The sequence below is a fragment of the Mauremys reevesii genome, linkage group 19, assembly GCF_016161935.1.
Source record: "Mauremys reevesii isolate NIE-2019 linkage group 19, ASM1616193v1, whole genome shotgun sequence".
Lineage (NCBI taxonomy): Eukaryota > Metazoa > Chordata > Testudines > Geoemydidae > Mauremys > Mauremys reevesii.
In genome coordinates, this window is record NC_052641.1 from 2,894,450 (window position 1) to 2,920,106 (window position 25,657).

At 44.9% G+C, this 25,657-nt stretch overlaps 1 protein-coding gene across 4 annotated transcripts in view; it reads left to right on the forward strand.

Moving 5' to 3' along the window:
* The window catches only part of EXD3 (exonuclease 3'-5' domain containing 3), a 580,991-nt gene that overhangs the window by 110,980 nt on the left and 444,354 nt on the right, over positions 1–25,657 (forward strand). For all 4 annotated transcript variants that reach the window (XM_039506698.1, XM_039506699.1, XM_039506700.1 and 1 more), the window contains one exon: positions 266–365. In XM_039506698.1, coding sequence (XP_039362632.1) covers positions 329–365 — 37 coding nt within the window. In that variant the 5' untranslated portion in view covers positions 266–328. The remainder of the gene's footprint in view (positions 1–265; positions 366–25,657) is intronic.

A 25,657-nucleotide genomic window follows, 5' to 3' on the forward strand; every position in this document is an offset into this window, starting at 1 on the left:
TGGGCCACCATGGCCACACTGCTATTTTTAGTTTGAGCAGAACTAGCATGGCTATGTCTACCCACGTAGGGAATTACATCTTCCAGCTGCAGTGCAGATATACCTTTAGGGGCCCTCATCCTTTAAACTGTGTGCTGGAGTTTCTATGAGAAAATAGATCCCAGGGCACTTTCTCCCCCACTTTGCCGAGGGTCAATCACCCCTTAGTTTATGAAGTGCAAACTTAGTATTTTCTTTGTCAGTAACTCTGCATTTTTCCTTTCAGAATTGAGAGCACTGAGTGCACCATTTTAGCTCAACATTTTAACTTGGTGTCCATCTAGAAAGGATGAATCAGGAGAGCAGCCCAAGTGACCACACTGATGGTGAGTTTTCTGCCTGTGCAGGCACTCAGATCTATCTGTAACGTTTTGGTCAGCAAGATTTGCTTTGTGCATGTTTTACTAATTTCTGTAGTGTCAGAAAATTAAACACCAAACAGGAATAAAACAAAAACAGTGAATCAAGTGCTGAACCAGTCAAATGCATCTTGCATCTATGATTTTGCAATGTACCATGAAGGTGACTGGACCTTCAACACTCTCTGAGACTAGTGTCAGAGTGGTCGCCATGTTAGTTTGTATCCTCAAAAACAGCGAGGAGTCCTTGTGGCACTTTAGAGACTAACAAATAAATTTCTTAGTTTTCCCAGATTAATTTGTTAGTCTCTAAAGTGCCACAAGACTCCTCATTGTTTTTTCTCTGAGACTAGTCAGCTGTCAGAATGTTGGGAATTAGACTCTGATTTAAAAAAAAAGTTTGACAAGTGTACTGTTTCAACAACCCCCATCTATGCACAAGAATATGCGGTTTTAATTCCAATGCCTTATACAAGTGATCATTCAGTTTTATCTATCATCTAGTTTTTCTGTTATTCAGTCATGTGTCAGCAGTAATTATCCTTCTAACGAAAGAGTTAGATTACAAAGTAATGTGCAGCAAATGTGTAATAAAAAAACCAATGGCATCATGTCCCAATTAACCATTGGAACTGTTTACTAAGGGTTGTAGTGGATTTGCTTGAAATTTTAAAATCAAGATTGGATGTTCTTCTGAAAGATCTGCTCTAATTCAAACAGACGTTATTTCAGGGAAGCTCTGTGGCCTATGTTATCATAGAATCTCAGGGTTGGAAGGGACCTCAGGAGATCATCTAGTCCAACCCCTTGCTCAATCAAAGCAGGACCGATTCCCAGACAGAGTTTTGCCCCAGATCCCTAAGTGGCCCGCTCTAGGATTGAACTCACAAGCCTGGGTTTAGCAGGCCAGTGCTCAAACCACTGAGCTATCCCTCCCCTGCAGGAAGTCAGGCTAGAAGAACACATTTGGCCTTTTTGGCATTGGACTCTATGAACCTAGAAGCACTGACTATAAAGTGTCGGACGCCTATTCAATTGTGCACTTATTTTGATGTGTAAAGAGCTGTTCTTATTCTGATATGAGGGCTAGTTTCATTGTTTCCAATTCTCTGTGGATGAGGAGCTTTATTTTTTTGGTCAGATTCCTTTTTCAAAGAAGAGGCTGTTGTGAAAGCTCAGTCTACTTGCTCTTTTGGTTTTTCCTTGAGAGGAATAGTGAGTCTGTTTCTTTCTGGGTTTTTTTGTTTGTTTGTTTTGATTTGGGTTTTTTTTGTTGTTGTTTAGGTTGGTTTGTCTGTCTCTGACTTTATCTACGTGAGGAAATTTTATCATTCTGATAGTGACAGTGAAAATCCTCATGTAGACAAGGTGCTGGTGGCCACTATCAGCACTACATCACGCAGACCTGCAAGGAGCAGGGGAAGTCGACATAGTGCTTAAAAGCCTCGTGGCTGCCTGAGCCCTTTCTGCACTAGTGCTCCTACCGTTGTTGTGACTACCGGAGCGGACCTGGTGGTGCAACAGTGGGAAATGTTAGAAAAATTCCCTCTAGGATGTGGAGGAACAGTGAGAGGTCCCCTCCCCCTCTTTAATATGCGTCCAGTTCTTGATCTAGGGTAGTGGCTCTCCACCTTCCCAGACTGCTTTACCCCTTTCAGGAGTCTGATTTGTCTTATGTACCCCCAAGTTTCACCTCACTTTAAAACTACTTGCTCACAAAATCAGACATGACATAATACAAAAGTGTCACTGCCACATCATTACTGAAACATGGCTGACTTTCTCATTTTTACCATATCATTATAAAATAAATCCACTGGAATATAAATATTGTACTTACATATCAGCGTATAGTATATAGAGCAGTATAAACCAGTCATTGTCTGTATGAAATTTTAGTTTGTACTGACTTTGCTAGAGCTCTTTATTTAGCCTATTGTAAAACTAGGCAAATACCTAGATGAGTTGCTGTACCCCCTGGAAGACCTTTGTGAATCTTCAGGGGTACGTGTACCCCTGGTTGAGAACCACTGATCTAGAGGAGAGAGAGTTCCCACTCTTGAGTGTCCTCTGTGTGTTTTTGTTGATATGGATGGAAGATGACTCCATGGTAGGAGGTTATAGGGGGCGGATGAATTAAGTGTGTGAGGGAGAAAAGTTTAGTGTCTTTGACAATACGTGCTAGGATGACTCTGTGCAAGGGAAAACTCCTTAGGCAAATCTTTTTTTGTCTCCATTGAGAGAGGTGGAATGGTTGGCCAGAATGCTCCTGGGCTGCTCATTGAGGGCGAAAGCTTAACAAGATTTAAAAAGGCCTTGGGTATTTATATGGAGCTCAATAATATCTGAAGTTGCTATAATTAATGACAACAGAATTTGGGGAGGGATATTAAACCCTGTGCTTCAGGATGAGATCTTCATGGGGGCATGATATCCCACATATACCTACTGGGGTGTTCTTACATCTCCGTCTGGTGCTGGCCATTGTCAGATGCAGGATACTGGACTAGATAGACATTGGGTCTGATCCATTGTGGAAATCTCTATGTTCCTGTGGTTTGCCAGCTTTGTTGCAAATAAGGCTGACAATCTATTTGGAAATCTCTGAAATCTGCTTTCCGTTTGTTCAGTTTCCAACACCTGATTCTGATTCTACAGCTGCCTTGCAACTTTTAAGACCTCAATACAATTAATTCTCGTAAGCCCCACTGAGCCTACCACTTAGGTGGGAGTTAAAGAAGAAGGATACTTTAATCTTTAGAAAGATTAAAATATTTTAATGTAATCCATCTGAAATGGTTAGACTTTTCTCAGGGTCAGAGACAGCCAAGTTTTTTCCCCATTCCCTCCTCCCTTCATCTATAGGAAGGAAGTGCTGGCAAGGGCCCTCTCAGCTTCCTGTCAACTTCTGAGCACATTTCCAGACACAACCTTCTCCATCATCCATCACCCAGACCAGCAAAACAATTACTGCAGTGCAACAGGAAAAACACATGTCTCACATAAACAGTTTGGAGGCTGTATGATCCCAAACCACTGGAATTCACATACAAACCAGATTAATCTGTGAGTTACATGTGACCGGAGATTATTCAGTACTTTCTTCCCTTCCTTTTGTAACCAGATGTTTTGGTCACTACAATTTTCCTTTAAAGGACACTTTAAAAAAAAAGGGAATAACATTTGCTTAATAAACTAGTTGCTACATTGCCAAAAGTCAATAGAATTTATACAGCCTTAGGCCAAGAAAATGACCAAGCTTAGTTTCTGGTCAGAAGCACAATGGAAGTGGTGCCTTTGGCTCCAGGGGTTACTCCTGGGGGCATTCTGTGCCAAAAAATTAAAAATTCTACAAATATTATTTGTCAAAATAACAGTACATAGTTTCAATTACACCTCTACCCCGATATAACGCTGTCCTCAGGAGCCAAAAAATCTTACTGCATTATAGGTGAAACTGCATTTTATCGAACTTGCTTTGATCCACCGGAGCGCGCGGCCCCGGCCCCCGGAGCACTGACTGCTTTATCATATTATATCTGAATTCGTTTATATCGGGTTGCGTTATATCGGGGTAGAGGTGTATTTTGGTAATTTATTTTAAAATACCTGTCAGCAACTATGTTTAACAATACAGACACACACAAAAATTCCCCCAGGAGTAGAGAGTTAAAGAAACCCCATGACAACCCAGTTCCTGTTTCTCTGCCCCTTTGCCCTAAGCCCAGCCGGGGGCCAGACACCCACAATCCCTTCCTCCACACAGCCCAACCGTGGAGTCCCCCCAGCCAATACACCTGAACCCCCTCCCAGCCATGGGGCCCCCTGCCCAGATACTCACACCCTTCCTCTCCAGAGCCCAGCTGTGCCCCACTTCTCAGCCCAGACACCCCCCTCCACCCAGAGAGCCCAGGGATCCAGAGGAAGAAACAGCCTGATGCTCGGTCCGAGGTTTGCATGGAGTTTCCTGCGCGCTGCCCTCTCCTTCCCTCAGGGCATGTTGGGAACTGCAGCTGTCAGGAATCCACTAGCTTTCTCTCCCTTCCCACAGCAGTGTCTTCTATGTGCGAGCTGGGCTCTGCCAGGTCCAGCAGCCCCTAATGGTGGCTAGCAGCACTGCAGCCAATTTCTGTGGGGGAAAGGAAATTCTGCATGCACAACATTAATTTCTGCAAAATTCTGCATTGCGCAGTGGCGCAGAATTCCCCCAGAAGTACCTATGCATAGAAGGTGACTGGTCAGTATCATATTACTAGGGCAAATGTCCCTGCCAGATGTTCAAGCAGTAATACAGATGGATTCCAGAGCAGGGCAGGGATGAGAACCATGGTATATATGGCTGAAGTGTGGCATCTTAAAAGAAGGAATAAATATGGTGGAGAACCTGAAGACCTCATCCCTGGTAAGGGGGGCAGTGGCTATCTTTCAGAAAGGGTTAGGAGAGTCATTTATGAAATTTTGCTTCATAAAAGCTCCATACTTCTAATTTTGTGACAGAAATTACATTGCAACATTTAGCTACGTTCTCAGTACTATGTGCTATGCATCTTTTGTCAGGCCAGGCCTTAAATCAACAGTCAGTTTTACATTTAACATAAATCCCTTTTGGAGTAATATAGGTCTCCTTTGAAAGGTGGATAAGGAACTGGTTAAAGGGGAGACTACAACGGGTCATACTGAAAGGTGAACTGTCAGGCTGGAAGGAGGTTACTAGTGGAGTTCCTCAGGGATCAGTTTTGGGACCAATCTTATTTAACCTTTTTATTACTGACCTTGGCACAAAAAGCGGGAATGTGCTAATAAAGTTTGCGGATGACACAAAGCTGGGAGGTATTGCTAACACAGAGAAGGACCGGGATATCATACAGGAAGATCTGGATGTCCTTGTAAACTGGAGTAATAGTAATAGAATGAAATTTAATAGTGAAAAGTGCAAGGTCATGCATTTAGGGATTAATAACAAGAATTTTAGTTATAAATTGGGGACACATCAGTTGGAAGTAACAGAGGAGGAGAAGGACCTCGGAGTATTGGTTGATCACAGGATGACTATGAGCTGCCAATCTGATATGGCCGTTAAAAAAAGCTAATGCGGTTTTAAGATGCATCAGGTGAGGTATTTCCAGCAAAGATAAGGAGGTGTTAGTACCGTTATACAAGGCACTGGTGAGACCTCATCTGGAATATTGTGGGCAGTTCTGGTCTCCCATGTTTAAGAAGGATGAATTCAAACTGGAACAGGTTCAGAGACGGGCTACTAGGATGATCCAAGGAATGGAAAACCTGTCTTATGAAAGGAGACTGAAAGAGCTTGGCTTGTTTAGCCTAACCAAAAGAAGATTGAGGGGGGATATGATTGCTCTTTATAAATATATCAGAGGGATTAATATTAGGGAGGGAGAGGAATTATTTAAGCTTAGTAACAATGTGGACACAAGAACAAATGGATATAAACTGGACACTAGGAAGTTTAGACTTGAAATTAGACGACGGTTTCTAACCATTAGAGGAGTGAAGTTCTGGAACAGCCTTCCAAGGGGAGTAGTGGGGGCAAAAGACATATCTGGCTTTAAGACTAAGCTTGATAAGTTTATGTAGGGGATGGTATGATGGGATAGCCTAATTTTGGCAATTAATTTGGCAATTGATCTTTGATTATCAGCAGGTAAGTATGCCCAGCGGTCTGTGATGGGATGTTAGATGGGATGGGATCTGAGTTACTGCAGAGAATTCTTTCCTGGGTGCTGGCTGGTGAGTCTTGCCCACATGCTCAGGGTTTAACTGATCGGCATATTTGGGGTCGGGAAGGAATTTTCCTCCAGGGCAGATTGGCAGAGGCCCTGGAGGTTTTTCGCCTTCCTCTGCAGCATGGGGCACGGGTCACTTTCTGGAGGATTCTCTGCAGCTTGAGGTCTTCAAAGCGCAATTTGGGGACTTCGATAACTCAGACATAGGCTAGGGGTTTGTTATAGAAGTGGATGGGTGAGATTGTGTGGCCTGCATTGTGCAGGAGGTCAGACTAGATTATCATAATGGTCCCTTCTGACCTTAAAGTCTATGAGTCTATAAGAGATCTGCTAATCAAGGCTAGGCAGGGGTCTGCTGAGGAAAATCGGGACCATTTGGGTAAATCTGAGTTTAGGGGAAAAACTACTTTTGAATATATTAAAACTTCAGCATCTGTTCTTAGTGTAGGAGAAAAGAATTCAAGTGCAAGGGGCTAAGAAAATCAACTAGGGCCGCATTTCTCAAATGCGGCCACTGTGGCTGCATGCAGCCACCAGGGGCTTTTCATGTGACCACATCCTCCTTGGTGGTGATGGGGGGGGGAGCAAAGTAGTGGCCCCACTACCAGGGCTGCCAGTAGGGGTTGGGCCCGGTCCCCCTCTGGAGCCAGAAATGCTGGAGGAGCAGGCAGGCGGCGGGGCTTGGGTTTCAGATCTGGGGTGGTGAGTGGCAGGCTCCAGCTGTGTGGCAGCAGGCTCCATCCCCCGGCCGTGGGCTTTGAGCCCTCACTCCAGGCTCACCCACTTCCCCCAGTGCCTCCTCTGGCCCTGGGCTCTGGCTGTGTGTTCTGACCCCGATCTGCAGGGTTTTAGACTCCACCCATGGGGCCACACAATCAGCCCTGGCCCCCAGGCATCTGGCAGTGACTGCTGGCCCCAAGCTCACCCCCCGCTCCACATTGCCCCTGGCCCCCACTATGTCCTCTGGCCCCGGACTTACCGGGCTGTGCAGTTGCAGGGCTCCAGTCCCTGGACTCACCTCCCGCATCACCCTTGGCCCCAAGCTGCCTCCCTACCCACTTCCCCATCCAGGGCTTAATTTGCCCCCAGCTTGCTAGGGCTGAGTGAGTCTGTTGTGAAAAATGATATTTGTATGTTTGTTAATATCACTTTTCACTGCCTCCCTGCTAGCTAGCAAGTCTGCTGCTGTGAAAAGTGGTATTAACAAAATACAGATATCACTTTTCACACAAACAGACTTACTAGCTAGCAAGTCTTATAAAAATAAGCAACCAAAAGGGGCAAAAGAAACAACAACAAAAAGGGACAAATACATGCAAAACACATTATTTGTTTCTATTCTGTTTAGGTCCAGTAAAGAACAGAGAAAACTGTACATTATTTTTATTATTGAGTCTGCAAAAAAACCCTTCATAAATAAATTACAATGATTTGGATATGTATAGATGCATATTTATTTGTTTTTCCTAAAGTTAATTGAGTATTTTAGGAAAAATTGTCAGAGTGGCCACCAGCAATAGTTGGGGGCCGCAATCTGAGGCCACCAAAATTTTTCTTGAGAGAACCTCTGAACTAGGGTGTCTTTCTTTCCATGAGACCACTGAATTTTAGTTGATCATCAGTCTTTGTTTGTTCTTTCTGAAAGAGCCATCATTATTAAACATTTTCAGTGCAATTCTGTGTACAATGTTCCCAATGTATTACTGGCAGTAGTTAAATTTTCTGGTGGCTAAATTTGGCTAAATAATGCTAAAACGTGAATAGATGCTGTACATGCCATACTCAGAGAATGGGTTCATTGTGTTGATGAGACAATTCCAGGTTAGACTTGTAGAAGGCAGTTTGTTTAGGCTTTACTCTAAAGCCTTGTTATATATTACTGAACCCTAGGTAGTATAGGAGAATCCTGCCTCTTCTACCCACTGGCCTAGGTAGAGTCATAGAGTTTAGGGCCAGAGGGGACCACCAAATCACCTAGTCTGACCTCCTGTATTTCCCAGGTCACCAACACCACCCAGCACATGCACGCTAAACCCATCGACCAAAATTAGGCCAAAGTGTTATAGCCCGTTATGTTACTGTTTTAAGTATAAAGCCCCCTGCCCCAGCTGAAGAGATCAGGGTGGTTGTACCCAATGATAAAACAATTAAAAGGCTTACAACAGTGGTTCTCAAACTTTTGTACTGGTGACCCCTTTCACACAGCAAGCCTCTGAGTGCAACCCCCCCTTATAAATTAAAAACACTTCTTATATATTTAACCCCATTATAAATGCTGGAGGCAAAGCGGGGTTTGGGGTGGTTGCTGACAGCTCACAACCCCCCCTGTGATAACCTCGTGACCCCCTGAAGGGTCCCGACCCCCAGTTTGACAACCCCTGGCTTACAACTTTAAAAAGTTAGCCAAGGCTAGTCTAACCAAGGCTAGTCTAGCACAGGTGGAGCATCCCCACTGGAAAGTCCTATCCATGCCAGAACTGTGTGGCTGTGTCTAAAGTGGTGCTGTACGAGCTGTGTGCTGGGTGGATTTCTGGCAGGATATCGCAGGATTCTTAGCAGTGCATTAAACTGGGCCACTCTATAAATTTATTCAGTGTATTTTGAGAGAACATGTCTGTCCTTCCTGAGCTCCTGTGCAGAAGTGTTCTTATGGGTCTTACTGATATCACACCACAGCTTTACCAGAAGGCTGGTGTCAGCTTCTGACCAGCTGGCAGCATGGGCAAATGCATCTGGGATGGCATCTCTGATTCTGTGGAAGTGTAGCAGAAATAGAGCAGGCAAACATGGGGTTAAAATATAGTGTGGAATAAGGCAGGAATTAGACAAGAAAGTACAGCTCAGATGGAATTGTGGGATAGCATTGGAGGACTAACAGTCCCTGGTCTTGATTAGCCTGAGTTTTCACTGCAAAGCAGGCTGAAGCAAAACCTGAGCTCATGCCTATATCCTGCTAGCCCAGGCTTAAAGCATCCTTGAGCCTGGCTTAGAGGATTTTCATCCACTCTCCCCCATTAGTTTGTTTCATCTCCTTGTGGTGTTTTGTCTTGGAGTGTAAGCCCTTGGGTCAGGGACTGCCTGCTACTTACATTGTGTCTGTACAGCACCTAGCACACTGGGGCCCTTATCAGGGCTGGATTTGAACCTTACGCGCCCCTAGGCACAGCATCATTAGTGGCCCGCCTCCCTCCCGATGTGGCCCTGCCTGGAGCCCCCCTCTAGAGTCCCCATGTGGCCCTGTGGACCCCCCCCGCCCCCCCAGCAGCCCTGTGTGGCCCTCTCTGCCTCCTAACCTGGCTCCAAGAACGCTGATGTGACTTGTAACTTGAGAAAAAAGTACACCCGCTACCCACCTGCTAGCTGTTTGCCACTGCCTCCCAGCCCACAGTGGCATCTGGTGGGCAAAAGGCAGAACTGCAGCATATTTTCTGCAGAAAAAGAATTCTGCCTTCCTCTGACAAGAATTGTATGCATGCTGCAAATGTCACCTAAGGACAGGGGGCACGACGTAAGACAAGCGGTGTGTGAGGTACCTTGGCAGGGGGCGGGGCAGATCAGGAGGCTCCCTCCCTCCCAAGAACATCCGAGCAGTGCGGCGAGTGGCAGCAGGGCAGCAAAATAGCCCAGAATACTGCGACTCCCAGCTGCCAACCCCTCCCCCCCGGCAACTGACAGCTAAAAATAGTAGAATTGGGCTAGATAATCATATAGTTGACATTGTGATGGCACTCCTAAATCCAGCCCTGACCCTTATCTATCCCGATTATGGTCTCTAGGTGCTGCTGCAGTACAAATAATAACAATATATTTTTTCAAACCCTCTTAAAACACATACAGATGATGCTGATTAAAAGAGTACAGTAACTAAAGAAGAGGCTAAATGGATTGGGGTAAGCAAGAAAGTGAAATATGGCATCAGATAGTTGTAATTTAATAAAAGAGACTGCTCTGAAATGCAAAAGGAATCTTAAGGTGTTTCTTTAGTGGGGGAAAATGAACTGAGACAACTGTCTGCATAGAGGAGCAGTTTCCACACAGTTTCCATGGCCTTCAGCACCAAGATCCCAAATACTGGCCTGGAATATAGCAGTAAAATCCCTAATATACAGAGGCATCAGAGCATGGATAGCCATCAGGATGAGAGTGGAGGAGGTGGTTAGAGGATTGTACAGCCTTCAGGGCTGTAAGAAACAATGTGTCAGTTTGAAATCATGTCAATTTCAAAATGTAGTAAAAAGTATTTTTGGGTCCTACCCAGCCATAGCCCCTGGTCAATTCATGTTGGTTTACAACCCTGTTTTGTAAATGTTTTCTTCTCCCTGCTTTATTAAACTGACTATACAGCCATGAAAATGGGCAATACGCAAAATGCTATAATTGCAGAAATATGCCTACTGTAGGGATTCTTGAACCTTCTGGCCACTCTTGAAGACAGGATACTGGGCTAGATGGACCTCAGGTCTGAGTCAGTCTAGCAATTCCTGTGTTCCTAAATAAAGTGAAAAAAAGGTTTGTCTTCATTCTTTTTCAGTTACAGTTATCGAAGCAGTACTTAGGATAATAATGGGTAAAAGGGAATCAGCAGAAATGTGATTTGTTGACAATGTCTCATTGCCAACTTGAAATCAGTCCACCACATTCTAGCCAAGCGATGTGAGGAACGCAGGGCAGGAGTAACATGATCATAGTTACTCAAACCACTGAGCCAAAGTGCTGCTGCATTCTGAACAAACTGCAAGCAACAGAGATGCACTATCTCCAGGGAATGACAGTCATCAGTTCTCATGGTCACAAAGTGTATGAAGCAGTCGGGGAGTTGAGAGCCTTTTCTAACAGCAGTTATGGATCATAATCCTGGTTAGAAGGGGAAGACAGGATGTCTCAGCACCAATAAGAAAAACAGAAATCCATGGAATTCATTAGTCTCTGAGGCCTTGAAGAAATAGACTAGCCGTTGTGCTAATGCTGGTGTGGAATAGGCAATGCACTGAAACTCCCAAATGAGTTGGTCCAGCCAAAAGGGCTGACTGCTTATGTTTAGGATATGCCCGAAGACACAGACCATAAACCACCAATATCTGAGAATTCTTCCATGAATATCTTTTCATTGCTTGAAGGTCTGTACACCAGCAGGACCATCAGCTGGCTACCTGGTGTATGGCAGAAGTAGCTAAAATGAAAGGCCACAGCTGCCTCTTTCCATTCGTATTCTTCTGCATAAGATTAGTGGATTTCAGAATACCTGTCTAATCCCAGCTGTACCAAAATGGCCTTGAGCAACATCCAGCCAGGTCCCCACTAGACTGGGAAAATGGACTGCAAATTGAAGTGATGCTGTGTGTGTCATAGACACTTGCAGCAATAAACTGGACACAAGTAACTAAACAGCAGTTAGAACAGTTGGTACAGAATTTGGTCACTACTGAGAAGGGCCAGATTTGAACCAGAAATGTATCTTTGTACCACACCTCAGGTTGTTAGTCCTCTTCAGTGGCTATTATCAGCATAACAGCTTAACAGTTAACATGTTGGCTGTTTATCATCTCCCTCCTACTCCATAGACCTTCTCCACAAGATGGGCTGCGATTTCTTCAGTTTAAAAAGAATACCCAGCTATTGGTGCTCTGTAGGAGCACAAGAAAGTGACTGTAGCAACAACCAGTTTCAAATGTTTACATGTGAGGTAGCTACACTTAAATAATAGTGTAATAGAATAGAAACACGGACTCCATCTGTACTTGGGGCAAGGGGAATGACACTGCTATAATCAAGTTTCATTTTTATTTCTAAAGAACTATGAGGCTGTAGAAACACAACTAGTTCTGTCCAGGTTCTAAGCCAGTGCTTGCTCTTTGTGTGTATGTGATTGTGAATTTTTTAAATGAAACTATTTTGCAAGCACTTCCTTCCTGCATTTCTGAGAAAGAGGGAGGGGGGAATGTTTAACTGTTTGCCTTTGACGGAGGAGGAAAAATTGAAGAAAGCAAGAGATGCAATCCTAAGTAACTACTGACCTTTTACTTCAGACTGGTGATATTTTTCAGTGGCAGAGCCTCCAGGGATTGACAGCATCCTCCTTGCTATTGTGCTGCCTGCTCAAAAAGGAGCTAAAGTTCAGCTTTTATGATGTTCTCACTCTGGGCTTCTGGGGAAAAAGGCCACATTCCATTTCTTAAGTCATATGAGTGCAAAAGCTGACGGAGTTCTACAGTCTAACCTCAGGGCATTAGGCCAGTTCAGAGTGAAGCTGGGAATGACAGACAAGTTAGGTAAATATGAAGCCAAATCTTTCTCCTCACAGAGATTCGCAGCAGGTGGGAGGATGAGGGTTCAGTGTAGTTTCACTGTTAAATCAAAAGCACTGATTTATTTTATGCTGGCCTGTTGCTTTTTCATAAAAATGTGCTGCTTGTTATGACTCATAAAGGGCTCTCATGCTTTGTTGTTCAGAGAGTCTTTTCCATATTGGACTGCACTTACTGGAAATGAATGTTATTCCCCAAGACAGAAACCAGTAAGTGACTCTTTGATGGTGATTGTTTTTTTTTCAGCTAATATTCCCAAGTGAATCTTCTGTCTGCTCTCTGATAGGGGCTGGATGGCCTTTTGTCTCCCTGATTAGTCGGGTGTCTCTCATTGGGCCAGCTAGGCACTGCCTGGGTGGCCGCCTTTCACTGACTATTATGGCTGCCCTACAACCATCTTTTCATTGATCTCAGTTGCTTCCACCATTGGACAGTGAACCTTATTTCCAGAAAAATTCCCTTCATTCTCATTGTGGAAAGGTCACTAGATACAGCTGCTTAGTGTTTAATATGATGATTCCCGCTGTGAGAAAATGGAAACAGCTCTTCAAGGGGTGGGGCAACATGGTACGCAGAAGGGACCACCAATCTCAAAGATAGGGTTAATATTTTACAGAGACTCAGAGTTTTCAAATGTTGTGCAAATGGCTAAAAATAAAAATCTGGATGACCTTTAAAAAACGGGTCCCACTCAGTTTGCATCCGTACTACAGAGCTTGCGACTTTACTCCTGATGAGAAGGCTTCTACATTTTTGTGTAGCCCTCTTGTGACTCCCACAACCACAGGCTGACCAGTACTGCATAATGGGCCTATCTGGGGAAGTAAGCTCCCTTTGCAGCTGGAATGTCCCTGGTGTATTGAGACGGGCCAGTCACTTGAGTTTGTTCTGTAGAAAACTCTTGTTGGCACATATGAGAGATGCTGTGCCATGGATTGTAGAATACAGAAATATAAAGATAGTCCCTGCTCTAACAGGCTTACAGCCAAAAATATAGATACATAGAAGGCCTGACACAATGGGAAATGTTGAAGTGAGGACATAGGTATGGGTTGTTTTTTGAGATGGTGGTTAGTGCTGGCATGAGGAAAAAATTCCTGACAGCAGCAAAGAGATTAAATATCTCCAAAGATGTTAGTTCAAACATACTTTGAAAAATGTAACAGAGGCATAAATGCACCTCTGGATGAATGTTTTATAGATGCAGGACTGCCAGCCCTCCCCTAGCAATCACATTTCCACTTTCTCATGTGGTGTGCACCTGTGGCATGCCAACAGTGCATGTGGTTGTGGTGGGGAGATGGCCAGCTTCAAAACCACAGAGTTGTATCTTTGTTTCTTAATGTGAGTTTTTGTCCCAGTCTTTTTGTGGCTTTTCTGTGCTCCTAGTTCTGTCAGTAGCATCTTTACAACAACTCATTTCCTCCCCTCAACCCTCAAATTTGGTAAATAATACTGTGGAAATAGAAATCCATAGAGTTGCTAGCAAGGCACAAGCACATGTTTCTGCAGACTGTGGAAGTAGTGCACTTTGAAGAAGTCTTCCTACTTAGTACTGAAGCTCTCTGTGTAACTACTTGTATCTCCTTTTGTAGGTAAGAATTGAGAAGCTCTGTGGGTCACTCAACCCTAAGACATTTTCATTTTTATAATGATCAATGCAGTGTTACAAATTCAGAGGAGATGTGGAAGGGGGAGTCAGTTCTGTTACTTGGTTTGCTACAGCTCAGACCTTAAGTTTCTCCAAGAGAAAATAGACTGAAAGGGCCAAGGCATAGCTAGTCAGATTACAGGGTTCTGACAGCCACCAAAGACTTGACACATCCCGTTTGTTCCCCGATTTGATTTATTACCTGAAATAAATCCCATTAGTCTCATCTATTCCTCCCCTTTCGGAGAAAAATGCATCCTTTCCAGCAAGGAATCAGATTCCGTTTGGCTAGCTCAAGACATGCTGTTTGCATATATTTACTTACCTACATTTTTTTTGTTTCTGTATTTATCATAAGAACCATTTTCCTTTAAAGTAAGTGTAAGTGTGTGTGTGTGTGTGTGCGTGTGTGTGTGTGCACGCGTGTGTGTGTGGGGGGGAGGTTTCTATTTACCCTACTGACAATTCATACCACCACCAGAGGTACATTCTAGGACAGGAGTGGTCAAACTTTTTGGCCCGAGGGCCACATCTGGGTATGGAAATTGTATGGCAGGCCATGAATGCTCATGAAATTGGGGGCTGGGGTGCAGGAGGGGGCGAAGGCTCTGGCTGGGGGTGCAGGCTCTGGGGTGGGGCTGAGGATGAGGGGGGTGCTCCGCCCTGGGACTGGTGGTTTGGAGGGCAGGAGGGGGATCAGGGCTGGGGCAGGGTGTTGGGGTGCAGGAGGGGTGCAGGGTTGCAGGCTCTGGGCAGCGCTTTCCTCAAGCAGCTCCCAGAAGCAGCGGCATGTCCTCACTCTAGCTCCTACGCAGATGCGCGGCCAGGCAGCTCTGCATGCTGCCCCATTCGCAGGCGCTGCCCTGCAGCTCCCATTGGCCGCGATTCCCAACCAATGGGAGTTGCGGGGGCAGTGCTTGGGGTGAGAGCAGTATGGGGAACCCCTTGGCTGCCCCTATGTGTAGGAGCCGGAGGGGGGGACATGCTGTTGCTTTCAGGAGCCCCCAACCCCGCTCCCCGGCGGGAGCTTGAGGGCCAGATTAAAACTTCTGGAGTTTGTCATAGTTTGCCCACTCCTGTTCTAGGAGCAAGTGAAAAACCATGTGACTAGGGATGTAGTGATGACTTGGAGTCATGGGTGAGGTAAGTGCCTTGATTTAAATGGAGCTATGACTATTTACACTACCTGAGAATCTGGTGTGTAATGTATTTACCTCATTATGTACTTGTGCATTTGATTTTTTTAAATTTTATGAGGCATATAAGAGCTAGTTGTTGTTGTTATCCATTTCCATTCTGTTCTTGACATTCCTTGCAGTCAGCTAACCAGACATGATGATCAAAACTGTTAGAACTATTTATTTTTCCTGGGCCAACTAAACTAAAATAAGCATTATTATGTGTCTTCATTCTACATTGTTTTACCTTAGAAAAATTTCGCACAAGGTAGTTTTCAGGTTTTGCTGCAATGAATGTAGCAGGATCCTAGAAACTCAGCACAACAGAAGTTCAGCCAGCTCTGAGTTTTAATGAATACAGTGAAGCTTTCCTTGGGAATTTTTGAAACCTCCTAAGGAGAATTAAAACAATTCCTCAGCAAGGAAGTGAGCAAGCTGGGGACTCTCCAACAGATGTAATCATTCAAGCAAATCTTTGTTTGGCTTGGCTGAGTCTCTCCTTCATTCTCCTCTCTTTTATCCTTGTCTCTCTGTGTCTCTATATCGGTCTCTGTCTCTTTCTCTCTCTCTGTCCATCCCACATCCAGTTGTAGTATGAAGCAACCAGTACTAACCTGGCCACTTCCAAGACAAACAGCAAATCAGATTGAAAGAAGAGGCCTTTGGCTGTTACAAGGACTTGTGTCCACTCATTTCCTAGAATTAAAGGCTGGGAGTTGAGCTGTCACCCAGCCAAGCCACAGACAATTATTAGGTTTCCATTTTGTGACTTTGATAGAGACCTGAATACATGCACCAAGTGGGAAAACAAAGTATATGGCAAAATAGGTAGAAATCCACTTTCTCATATGGGTAATTCCTTCCCTTTCCCCACTGAGATGCATTTTCTCTCTCAGGAAAACCAAAGCACATTTTGCTTTTTTATTAGAAATCCTGAGGTCAGGTCTATGCTGTGAAACATCAATTTGTAATCTGTCAAAGTAGTAACTAACTATGTAGTGTGTCTAGTAGTTACAGCAAGGAACTAGGAGCTGAGGTTCTTGGGGCTTGATTGTGATCTCACACCTGAGTCAGTAAGGAGTAACTCCATTGAAGTAAATGCAGGTACACTCATGCAAGTGTGGTGTAAGTGAGATCAGAATCAGGCCCTGGGTCTCTGTTCTCATTTCTACACCTGATTTACTGCATGACCTAGAGCAAGTCACTTAACTTCCCCAAGCCTCAGTTTCCTCATTTGTAGAAGGGGAATAATGCTTACCTGTCTTGGAAAGGTGTTATGAAGCCTAATTATTCTTTACATTTTTTTAGATTTGTAAATTAAAATTACATATGTAGTTTAATAACAAATAACATAATCATTTACCTCAGGATACAGCTCTTCAGAGCTCTGTCATCCTCCTCAGGAGGGAAAAGCCAGAGAAAATACAGGGATTGCTATCACAGTCTTCACAATAGTCTGTGTTATTAACAAGTGTTGTGACATATCTTTTACTAAGTACAGAAACTTCTGGGAATATCATGGTAACAATAAAGACCCGCAGAGAGAAAGTATTAAGATGTTAATGACAATCACTGTAAAAGCATTGTGCCAAGAAGGTCAACAAATTCTGACTCAACATTATGCCTTCAGATTGGTTGAGAAATCAGGTTCAAAAAAAAAGCCTCCCTCTATCAGAGGGGTAGCCGTGTTAGTCTGGTTCTGTAGAAGCAGCAAAGAGTCCTGTGGCACCTTATAGACTAACAGACGTTTTGCAGCATGAGCTTTCGTGGGTGAATACCCACTTCTTCGGATGCAAGCAGTGGAAATTTCCAGGGGCAGGTGTGTGTATATATAAGCAAGCAAGAAGCAAGCTAGAGATAACGAGGTTAGATCAATCAGGGAGGATGGGGCCCTGTTCCAGCAGCTGAGGTGTGAAAACCAAGGGAGGAGAAACTGGTTCTGTAATTGGCAAGCCATTCACAGTCTTTGTTTAGTCCTAAGCTGATGGTGTTAAATTTGCAGATGAACTGGAGCTCAGCAGTTTCTCTTTGGAGTCTGGTCCTAAAGTTTTTTTGTTGTAAGATGGCCACCTATATTCATCCTTTGTAATCTGTCCTAATTTCCATTTTTTATATGACTCCTTTTTATTTTTTAGATCATGCAAGATCTCCTGGTTAAGCCAAGCTGGTCTTTTGCCACATTTTCTCTCTTTCCTACCCAGCGGAATAGCTTGCTTTTAGGCCCTTAATAGTATCCCTTTGAAAAACTGCCAACTCTCCTCAGTTGTTTTTCCCCCCAGTCTTGATTCCCATGGGACCTTACCTATCAGCTCTCTGAGCTTACCAAAATCCGCCTTCCTGAAATCCATTGTCTCTATTTTGCTGTACTCCCTTCTACCCTTCCTTAGAATTGTGAACTCTGATTTCAGGATACTTTCACCCAAGTTGCCTTCTACTTGCAAATTCTCAACGAGTTCCTCCCTATTTGTTAAAATCAAGTCTAGAACAGCTTCCCCCCAGTAGCTTTTTCAACCTTCTGAAATAAAACGTTGTCTGCAATGCAGTCCAAGAACTTATTGGATAGTCTGTGACCCGCTGTGTTATTTTCCCAACATGTATTTGGATAGTTGAAGTCCCCCATCACCACCAAATCTTGGGCTTTGGATGATTTTGTTCGTTGTTTAAAAAAAGCCTCATCCACCTCTTCCACCTTGTTAGGTGGCCTGTGGTAGACTCCTAGCATGACATCACCCTTGTTTTTTACCCCTTTTAGCCTAACCCAGAGACTGTCAACACTCCCATCTCCTATGTCCATCTCCACTTCAGTCCAAGTGTGTACATTTTTACTATATAAGGCAACACCTCCTCCCTTTTTCCCTTGTCTATCCTTCCTGAGCAAGCTGTACCCATCCACACCAACACTCCAATCATGTGTATTATCCCACCAAGTTTCAGTGATGCCAACAATGTCATAATTGTATTTATTTATTAGCACTTCCAGTTCTTTCTGCTTATTACCCATACTTCTCGCATTTGTATATAGGCATCTAAGATCCTGATTTGATCTTGCCTCCCAGTTTTGCCCTGATCCTCCTTTCTCTCTGCCATTATAGTCCACGCTCCCTCCTATTTCCGACCCATCTCCCAGGTCTCCATGTTCCCCACTTACCTGTGGGCTTTGCTTACCTGTCCCCGTCGAACCTAGTTTAAAGCCCTCCTCACTAGATTAGCCAGTCAGTCTCCAAATAGGGTCTTTCCCCTCCTCGAAATGTGAACGCCATCTCTGCCTAGCAGTCCTTCCTCAAATAGCATCCCGTGGGCGAGGAAGCCAAAGCCCTCCTGGTGACACCATCTTCGCAGCCAGGCATTCACCTCCATGATGCATCTGTCTCTGCCTGGGCCCCTACCTTTGACAGGAAGAATTGAAGAGAATACCACCTGCGCTCCAAACTCCTTCACCCGTACTCCCAGAGCCCTGTAGTCACTTTTGATCCACGCAGTGTCACACCTTGCAGTATCATTTGTGCCCACATGGATGAGTAGCATGGGGTAGTAGTCAGAGGGCTGGATAATCCTCAACAATGCCTCTGTAACATCTCGGATATGGGCCCCCGTCAGGCAGCATACCTCCTGAGATGAAATGTCAGGGCGACAGATGGGCGCCTCCGTCCCCCTCAGCAGAGAGTCTCCGACCACCTCTACCCTATGTTTCCTATTCGCAGTGGTGGCAGCAGACCTCCCAGCCTTAGGGGTACGAGGCTTCTCCTCCTTTACTGTAGGGGGTGATTCCTTCTCTCCTGTATCAAGAAGAGCATAACGGTTACCTATTACCACAGCAGGAGGGTTCGGAGCAGAGGTGGAGCACTGCCTGCTGCCAGAAGTAACCAGCTTCCAGTGTCCACCCTGAGCCAGCTCCTCCTCTACCAGTGGTGTGTCAGCAGTCCTGTGTACTGGAACAGCTACCTCAGCTGTCTCCACATGGACACTGTCCAGGAATTGCTCATGGATTCGGATGCTCCTCAACCTAGCCACCTCCTCCTGTAGCTCTCCCACCTGCTGCCTGAGAGATTCCACCAGTAGGCACCTTTCACATTGGATCCCCCACCCCCCGCCTGGATATCAGTAAGTGGAAATTGCAAGTTACAGTCCCTGCAGAACCACACCAGGATCTGGGGAGAAGCATCCATGCTCTGTCTGGCTACAGGCACAGGTGGAGGAGACAAGCAGTGCTGGCAAAGGTGTTGCGGGTCTTCCTAACCATCGTAAGCCTCCCTCTGTCAAACTCCCTCTCAGACTCCCCTGTCTGCAACCCCCTGTTATAAAATATATATTATAGTGTGGAAGTGGAAAAAGGGATAAAGGGAATTTAAATTCAGATATCTTAGTTTCTAGGAATAGAACAAGAGTCAGGCTAACACTAACTCTAATAACGCGAGACTTTAAGGCAGGGCCTGGGCGAGTGGGAAGCGAGTGGAAAAAACTCTAAGAAATACTGTTTTAACCTTGTGTTAGATAAGAATGGAATGCAGACTGTAGCAGAAACTGCCGAGAAAGTAAGCTATCAGGAAGGAATATGTATAAACAAGATACGGCTGTTGATCATTATTGTATGCAACCCAAGGTATAAATGCTTGCCCTAATTGTTTATCTGGCGGAGACCTGACTAGGAAGGGGGAATCCCTGTCCCTGTGCACTCTCCTCCTTGCAATTGCTTGAGAATAAACTGTTGTATTGCAAACAACCTAAGAGTGAAGACTGTTTTTTCTTCCACAATATCTAGGTTTTTTGTTTCTACTGGTGGCGCACATCCACACTTTACCTTGATAATTTGATGCATATAACAAAATTCATTACGCACATGGATGGAAAAAATTAGAACATTGCCTTTGTCATGAAGTTAAATCACTGTCCTTTTACTTTCTCAGTGAATGATGCCCAAATGTCTTCTCTGCCTCCCAAATGTAGTGGAACAGACCTAGGGTGACCAGATGTCCCAATTTTATAGGGACAGTCCCGATATTCGGGGCTTTTTCTTATATAGGCATCTATTACCCCCCACCTTCTGTCCCAATTTTTCACACTTTCTATCTGGTCACTTTAAACAGACCTCTGAAGTGCACCTTAAGAGGAAGTCTTCTCCTCCTTCCTGCTTTTCTCTTCCTGTTAGTTTCTTTCTGAAATCCCCAGAATCTTTCATTTGCATTCAGTTCAGACTGGTGATAAGAGACCCATTGTGAGTGAGACATTTCTCAATGTGCATGTAAACAGATAGATGGATAAACATCTTTTGTCTGACAGAAAACCCATTTGTCACCTTTGCGGATGATTAACCCCCAGGCACAGACTTTAAGAACATACTTTCAGTATAGATATGTAACTTCTTACATAGTATCTGTACATACATTTCACAATGATACTGATGACCAGTGTGATACTGGTTTTTATTTGAGACCTCAGATGACACTCAGGCCATGGCTACACTTGCAAATTTGCAGCGCTGCAGCAGGGTGTGAAAACACACCCTCTCCAGCGCTGCAAATTGCGGCGCTGCATAGCGCCAGTGTGGGCAAAGCCCCAGCGCTGGGAGCGCGGCTCCCAGCGCTGTACGTTATTCCCCACAGGGAGGTGGAGTACGGACAGCGCTGGGAGAGCTCTCTCCCAGCTCTGGCGCTTTGACTACACTTAGCGCTTCAAAGCGCTGCCGTGGCAGCGCTTTGAAGTGCTAAGCGTAGCCATAGCCTCATTGATGAACTAGAATATACATGTCAGACCCAACAGATCCCTGTAAGGCCTCAGCACTCCCTTGCCATTTGACATTACGAGGTTATTGTGTCCACATGGTGCTTTGTAAGTGTTCAGGATGCCTGTGTGCCTTATAGCCTTCTCCTGCAGAATGGGATGAAATGCAGAATCCCCTGTGTAGTTTTACTTGCATAGTACCTGATTCCAAGATAATAACTGTTCTTGTTCAGAGACCCAAGGCTGAGATGTTTATAGGAAGAAGACTTACTGCTGAGGAGGTTCTTAGCCCAGGATTTGGGTATTGCCGTGTTAACAGAGTGCACTCTCAAGAAATGATGCTGAAATGTGCTCTGCTCTCTCTTCTCTGTCATCTGCATGGCTGATGTAAATCCTTGTGCTCTGAATAGCTGTTGCCCTCTGAAGTCCCCCCATCCCTGTCCAAAACAAAGATGGCCATCTCAACTTCAGACACTGCTCCTATCCACCTTGTCAGATCACCTGCTGTACCCCCATTCCTTCAACCACTGTATATAATCCTGTCTACTCCAGCTCTCTCCAAACTACCTCTATTTTAGGTGACTATCTCTGAGGTATCTGTGCTAATCTCAACCCCTGCTCTTGAGGAAGGCTTATTTCCTCACTTTGCCCAGGATTATATGAAGTGAGAGTTAATATTGGGTTAGATGAGAGTAGTCAGAATTTAAATTAGCTACCCTCCTGCATTATTATTTAATAATAGCTAGCGAATAGGAGCAGCTAACCGGGGAGTTTTGTGAGGTGAAGGAGGAGCAATTACGTGAGCCCTGGGGTAAGTTTGTTGTCTGTAGTATGTGTGTTTGTGGTGTGCTTGCTGCTTGACTGAAATATACCGTGTGTGTGCTGAGCCTAGCAGCTTGCTAGGCAAGGCTGAGAGCGTCTTAGTGAGGTTTTGATTCCTAAACCTTTTAGCACCCATCAACCCTTAACCAGGGGGCCCTCTCCTAAGCGACCAGAGGAGCGGCTAACAGGGGAGTTTTGCAAGGGAGTTTACAGGGGAAGTGTGAGGCGGGGCTAGATACACTTAACATTCCTAAACTTCTTTAAACTTAAAGCCAAAAACAAAAGAACAACAAAGGAACGAGATTCAGGAGTTAAAATATAATGCAGGCAGAAGTCCAGCAACAGAGAGAGGGCTATCCACTTTATTGCCACGCCTGGAATTGTGCCGCCCCAAGCACGTGCTTGCTTTGCTGGTGCCTAGAGCTGGACCTGAAAGTGACATCACTTAGGGGAGGATCTATTAATGGAGATTCTCTATGTCCTGCTAAGGAAGAGAGGATGGAAGATGATAAAATAGGGGTAGGATCTGATGAGAAACAGTCAAATACAGTCCTGTTCAATTACATCATGTAATGGCAGACAGGTGAAAAGTGACAAGTTTTTAAAGTGCTTAGATATCAGTGCTAGAAATCTAAATAATAAGATGGGTGCCTTGTATTAAATGAAGATATTGATATAATAGGCATCACAGAAACTTGGTGGAATGAGGATAATCAATGGGACACAGTAATACCAGGGTACAAAATATATCAGAAGGACAGAAGAGGTTGTGCTGGTGGGGGAGGGGCACTATATGTGAAAGAAAGCATAGACTCAAATGAAGTAAAAATCTTAAATGAACCAAACTGTACCATAGAATCTCTCTGGATTATAATTCCATGCTTGAATATTAAGACTATAGTTGTAGGGATGTATTACTGACTACTTGACCAGGATGGTGATAATGACTGTGAAATGCTCAGGAAGATTAGAGAGGCTATTAAAATAAAAACCTCAGTAATAATGGGGGTTTCAACTATCACCATAATCACTGGGTACATGTCACCTCAGAATCATATAATCATAGAATCTCAGGGTTGGAAGTGACCTCAGGAGGTCATCTAGTCCAACCCCCTGCTCAAAGCAGGACCAAACCCAACTAAATCATCCCAGCCAGGGCTTTGTCAAGCCTGACCTTAAAAACCTCTAAGGAAGGAGATTCCACCACCTCCCTAGGTAACCCATTCCAGTGTTTCACCACCCTCCTAGTGAAAAAGTTTTTCCTAATATCCAACCTAAACCCCTCCCCCTCTGCAACTTGAGACTATTACTCCTTGTTCTCCCATCTGCTACCATGGAGAACAGTCTAGATCCATCCTCTTTGGAACCCCCTTTCAGGTAGTTGAAAGCAGCTATCAAATCGCCCCTCATTCTTCTCTTCTGCAGACTAAACAATCCCAGTTCCCTCAGCCTCTCCTCATAAGTCATGTGCTTCAGCCCCCTGATCATTTTTGTTGTCCTCTGCTGGACTCTTTTCCAATTTTTCCACATTCTTCTTGTAGTGTGGGCCCAAAACTGGACACAGTACTCCAGAAGAGGCCTCACCAAAGCAGAATAGAGGGGAATCATATAATCATAGAATATCAGGGTTGGAAGGGACCTCAAGAGGTCATTTAGTCCAACCCCCTGCTCAAAGCAGGACCAATCCCCAACTAAATCATCCCAGCCAGGGCTTTGTCAAGCCTGACCTTAAAAACCTCTAAGGAAGGAGATTCCACCACCTCCCTAGGTAACCCATTCCAGTGCTTCACCACCCTCCTAGTGTTCTGGAACCCACCAGAGGAGAGGCAATTCTTGATTTAGTCCTAAGTGGAGCACAGGATCTGGTCCAAGAGTTGAATATAGCTGGACTGCTTGGTAATAGTGACCATAATACAGAGGTCTCCAATCTTTTTATGCACAAGATCACTTTTTGAATTTAAGATCAACCCAGGATCTACCCCACCCCTTCCCTGAGGCCCTGCTCTGCTCTCTCCATTCCCTCCTCCCTCCATCGCTTGCTCTCCCCAACCCTCACTCACTTTCACCAGGCTGGGATGGAGATGGGGTGTGGGAGGGAGTTTTGGTGCAGGGGACATATAGTCACACTGCACCTAGTCTCATAGAATCCACTGAACATTTCATGAGTTTTACTTTTTATCAGTGTCATTTGTGGTTTATAGATCCAAAATCCTTCAAGGATTGTCACAAATCAGTGTAACATTTTCAACTGTGGGGTGTGCATTAGCTGAGCCTGGGGCCGGGGTTCGGGTACAGGGGTGAGGGGTGCAAGCTCTGGGAGGGAGTTTCGGTGCAGGAGGGGGCTCCAGGCTGGGGCAGGTGTTTGGGGTGTAGGAGGGGGTCGAGGTGCAGGCTCTGGCTGGGAGGTGCTGCGGCAAGTCTCTGCAGCCCCTGAGGGGGATGGGGGCAGCGGGTCTCCATGCACTACCCACGCCTGCAGCTCCCATTGGCTGGTTCCCAGCCAATGGGAGCTGCAAGGACGGTGCTGCGAGTCGGGGCAGTGCATGGAGCCACCTCATCTCTCCTCCCAGGGGCCGGAGAGATGTGCCAGCAGCCAGCTGCTTCCAGGAGTGGCGTGGGGCCAGGGCAGGCATGCACTGCCAGACTTTTAGCGGACAGAGAGTGCGATGGACTGGCAGAGGCTTCAGGATCGACCAGTCGATTGCAGCCAACCGGTTGGTGTCCACTGCTCTATATAAATCCATAGTACGCCCACATCTTCAGTACTGCGTGCTGATGTGATCGCCCCATCTCAAAAAAGATCTATTGGAATTGGAAAAGGTTCAGAAAAGGGCAACAAAAATGATTAGGGGTATGGAATGGCTACCATATGAGGAAAGATTAATAAGACTGGGACTTTTCAGCTTGGAAAACAGACTAAGGGGGGATATGATTGAGGTCTATAAAATCATGGCTGGTGTGGAGAAAGTAAAAAAGGAAGTTGTATTTACTCCTTTTCATAATAGAAAAACTAGGGGTCACCAAATGAAATTAATAGGCAGCAGATTTAAAGCAAAAGGAAGTATTTTTTCACACAACGCAAAGTCAACCTTGGAACTCCTTGCCAGAGTTTGTTGTGAAGGCCAAGACTATAACAGGGTTCAAAAAAAGAACTAGATAAAGTCATGGAGGATAGGTCCATCAATGACTATTATCCATGATAGGCAGGGATGGTGTCCCTAGCCTCTGTTCGCCAGAAACTGGGAATGGGTGACAGGGAATGGATCGCTTGATGATTAACTGTTCTGTTCATTCCCTCTGGGGCACCTATCATTGGCCACTGTTGGAAGACAGGACTGGTCTACGTGGACCTTTGGTCTGACCCAGTTTGGCTGTTCTTATGTTCTTAATATGCTACAAAGCCAGTTTTGTACCTTGCATTTTCTAGCCAGTAGTGTTGCCCATATATCACATGATCAGGAGAGGAGAAATAGGTTGCTAAGAGGTGGCTCAACAGTCCTGTGCATCTGCTGTCAGTTTATTTTCTTGGCACTTACAGCTTTGAATTTCAGCAGGTGAGCACCTATCCCCAACAACAATGAAAGTAAGGGAAGAGGTAAGGAGAAGTGTTGGGTGGTTAGAGAAAGATGATGAAGCATGTTCACTGCAAGTGGAAGTAAGCAGTTATAACAAGCACCAGCACTCTGAGACTAAGTGTCTACACTGCACTACACTTGTCACAGTGTAGACACAGTGTAGACAAGACTAAGTGTGAGCTCTAAGGGCTGTAAGTATCTAGTGTTTTTGGTTTGCTCAGAATATGTTTTGATTATATTTTTGCAATAGCTCAATAAGCCTT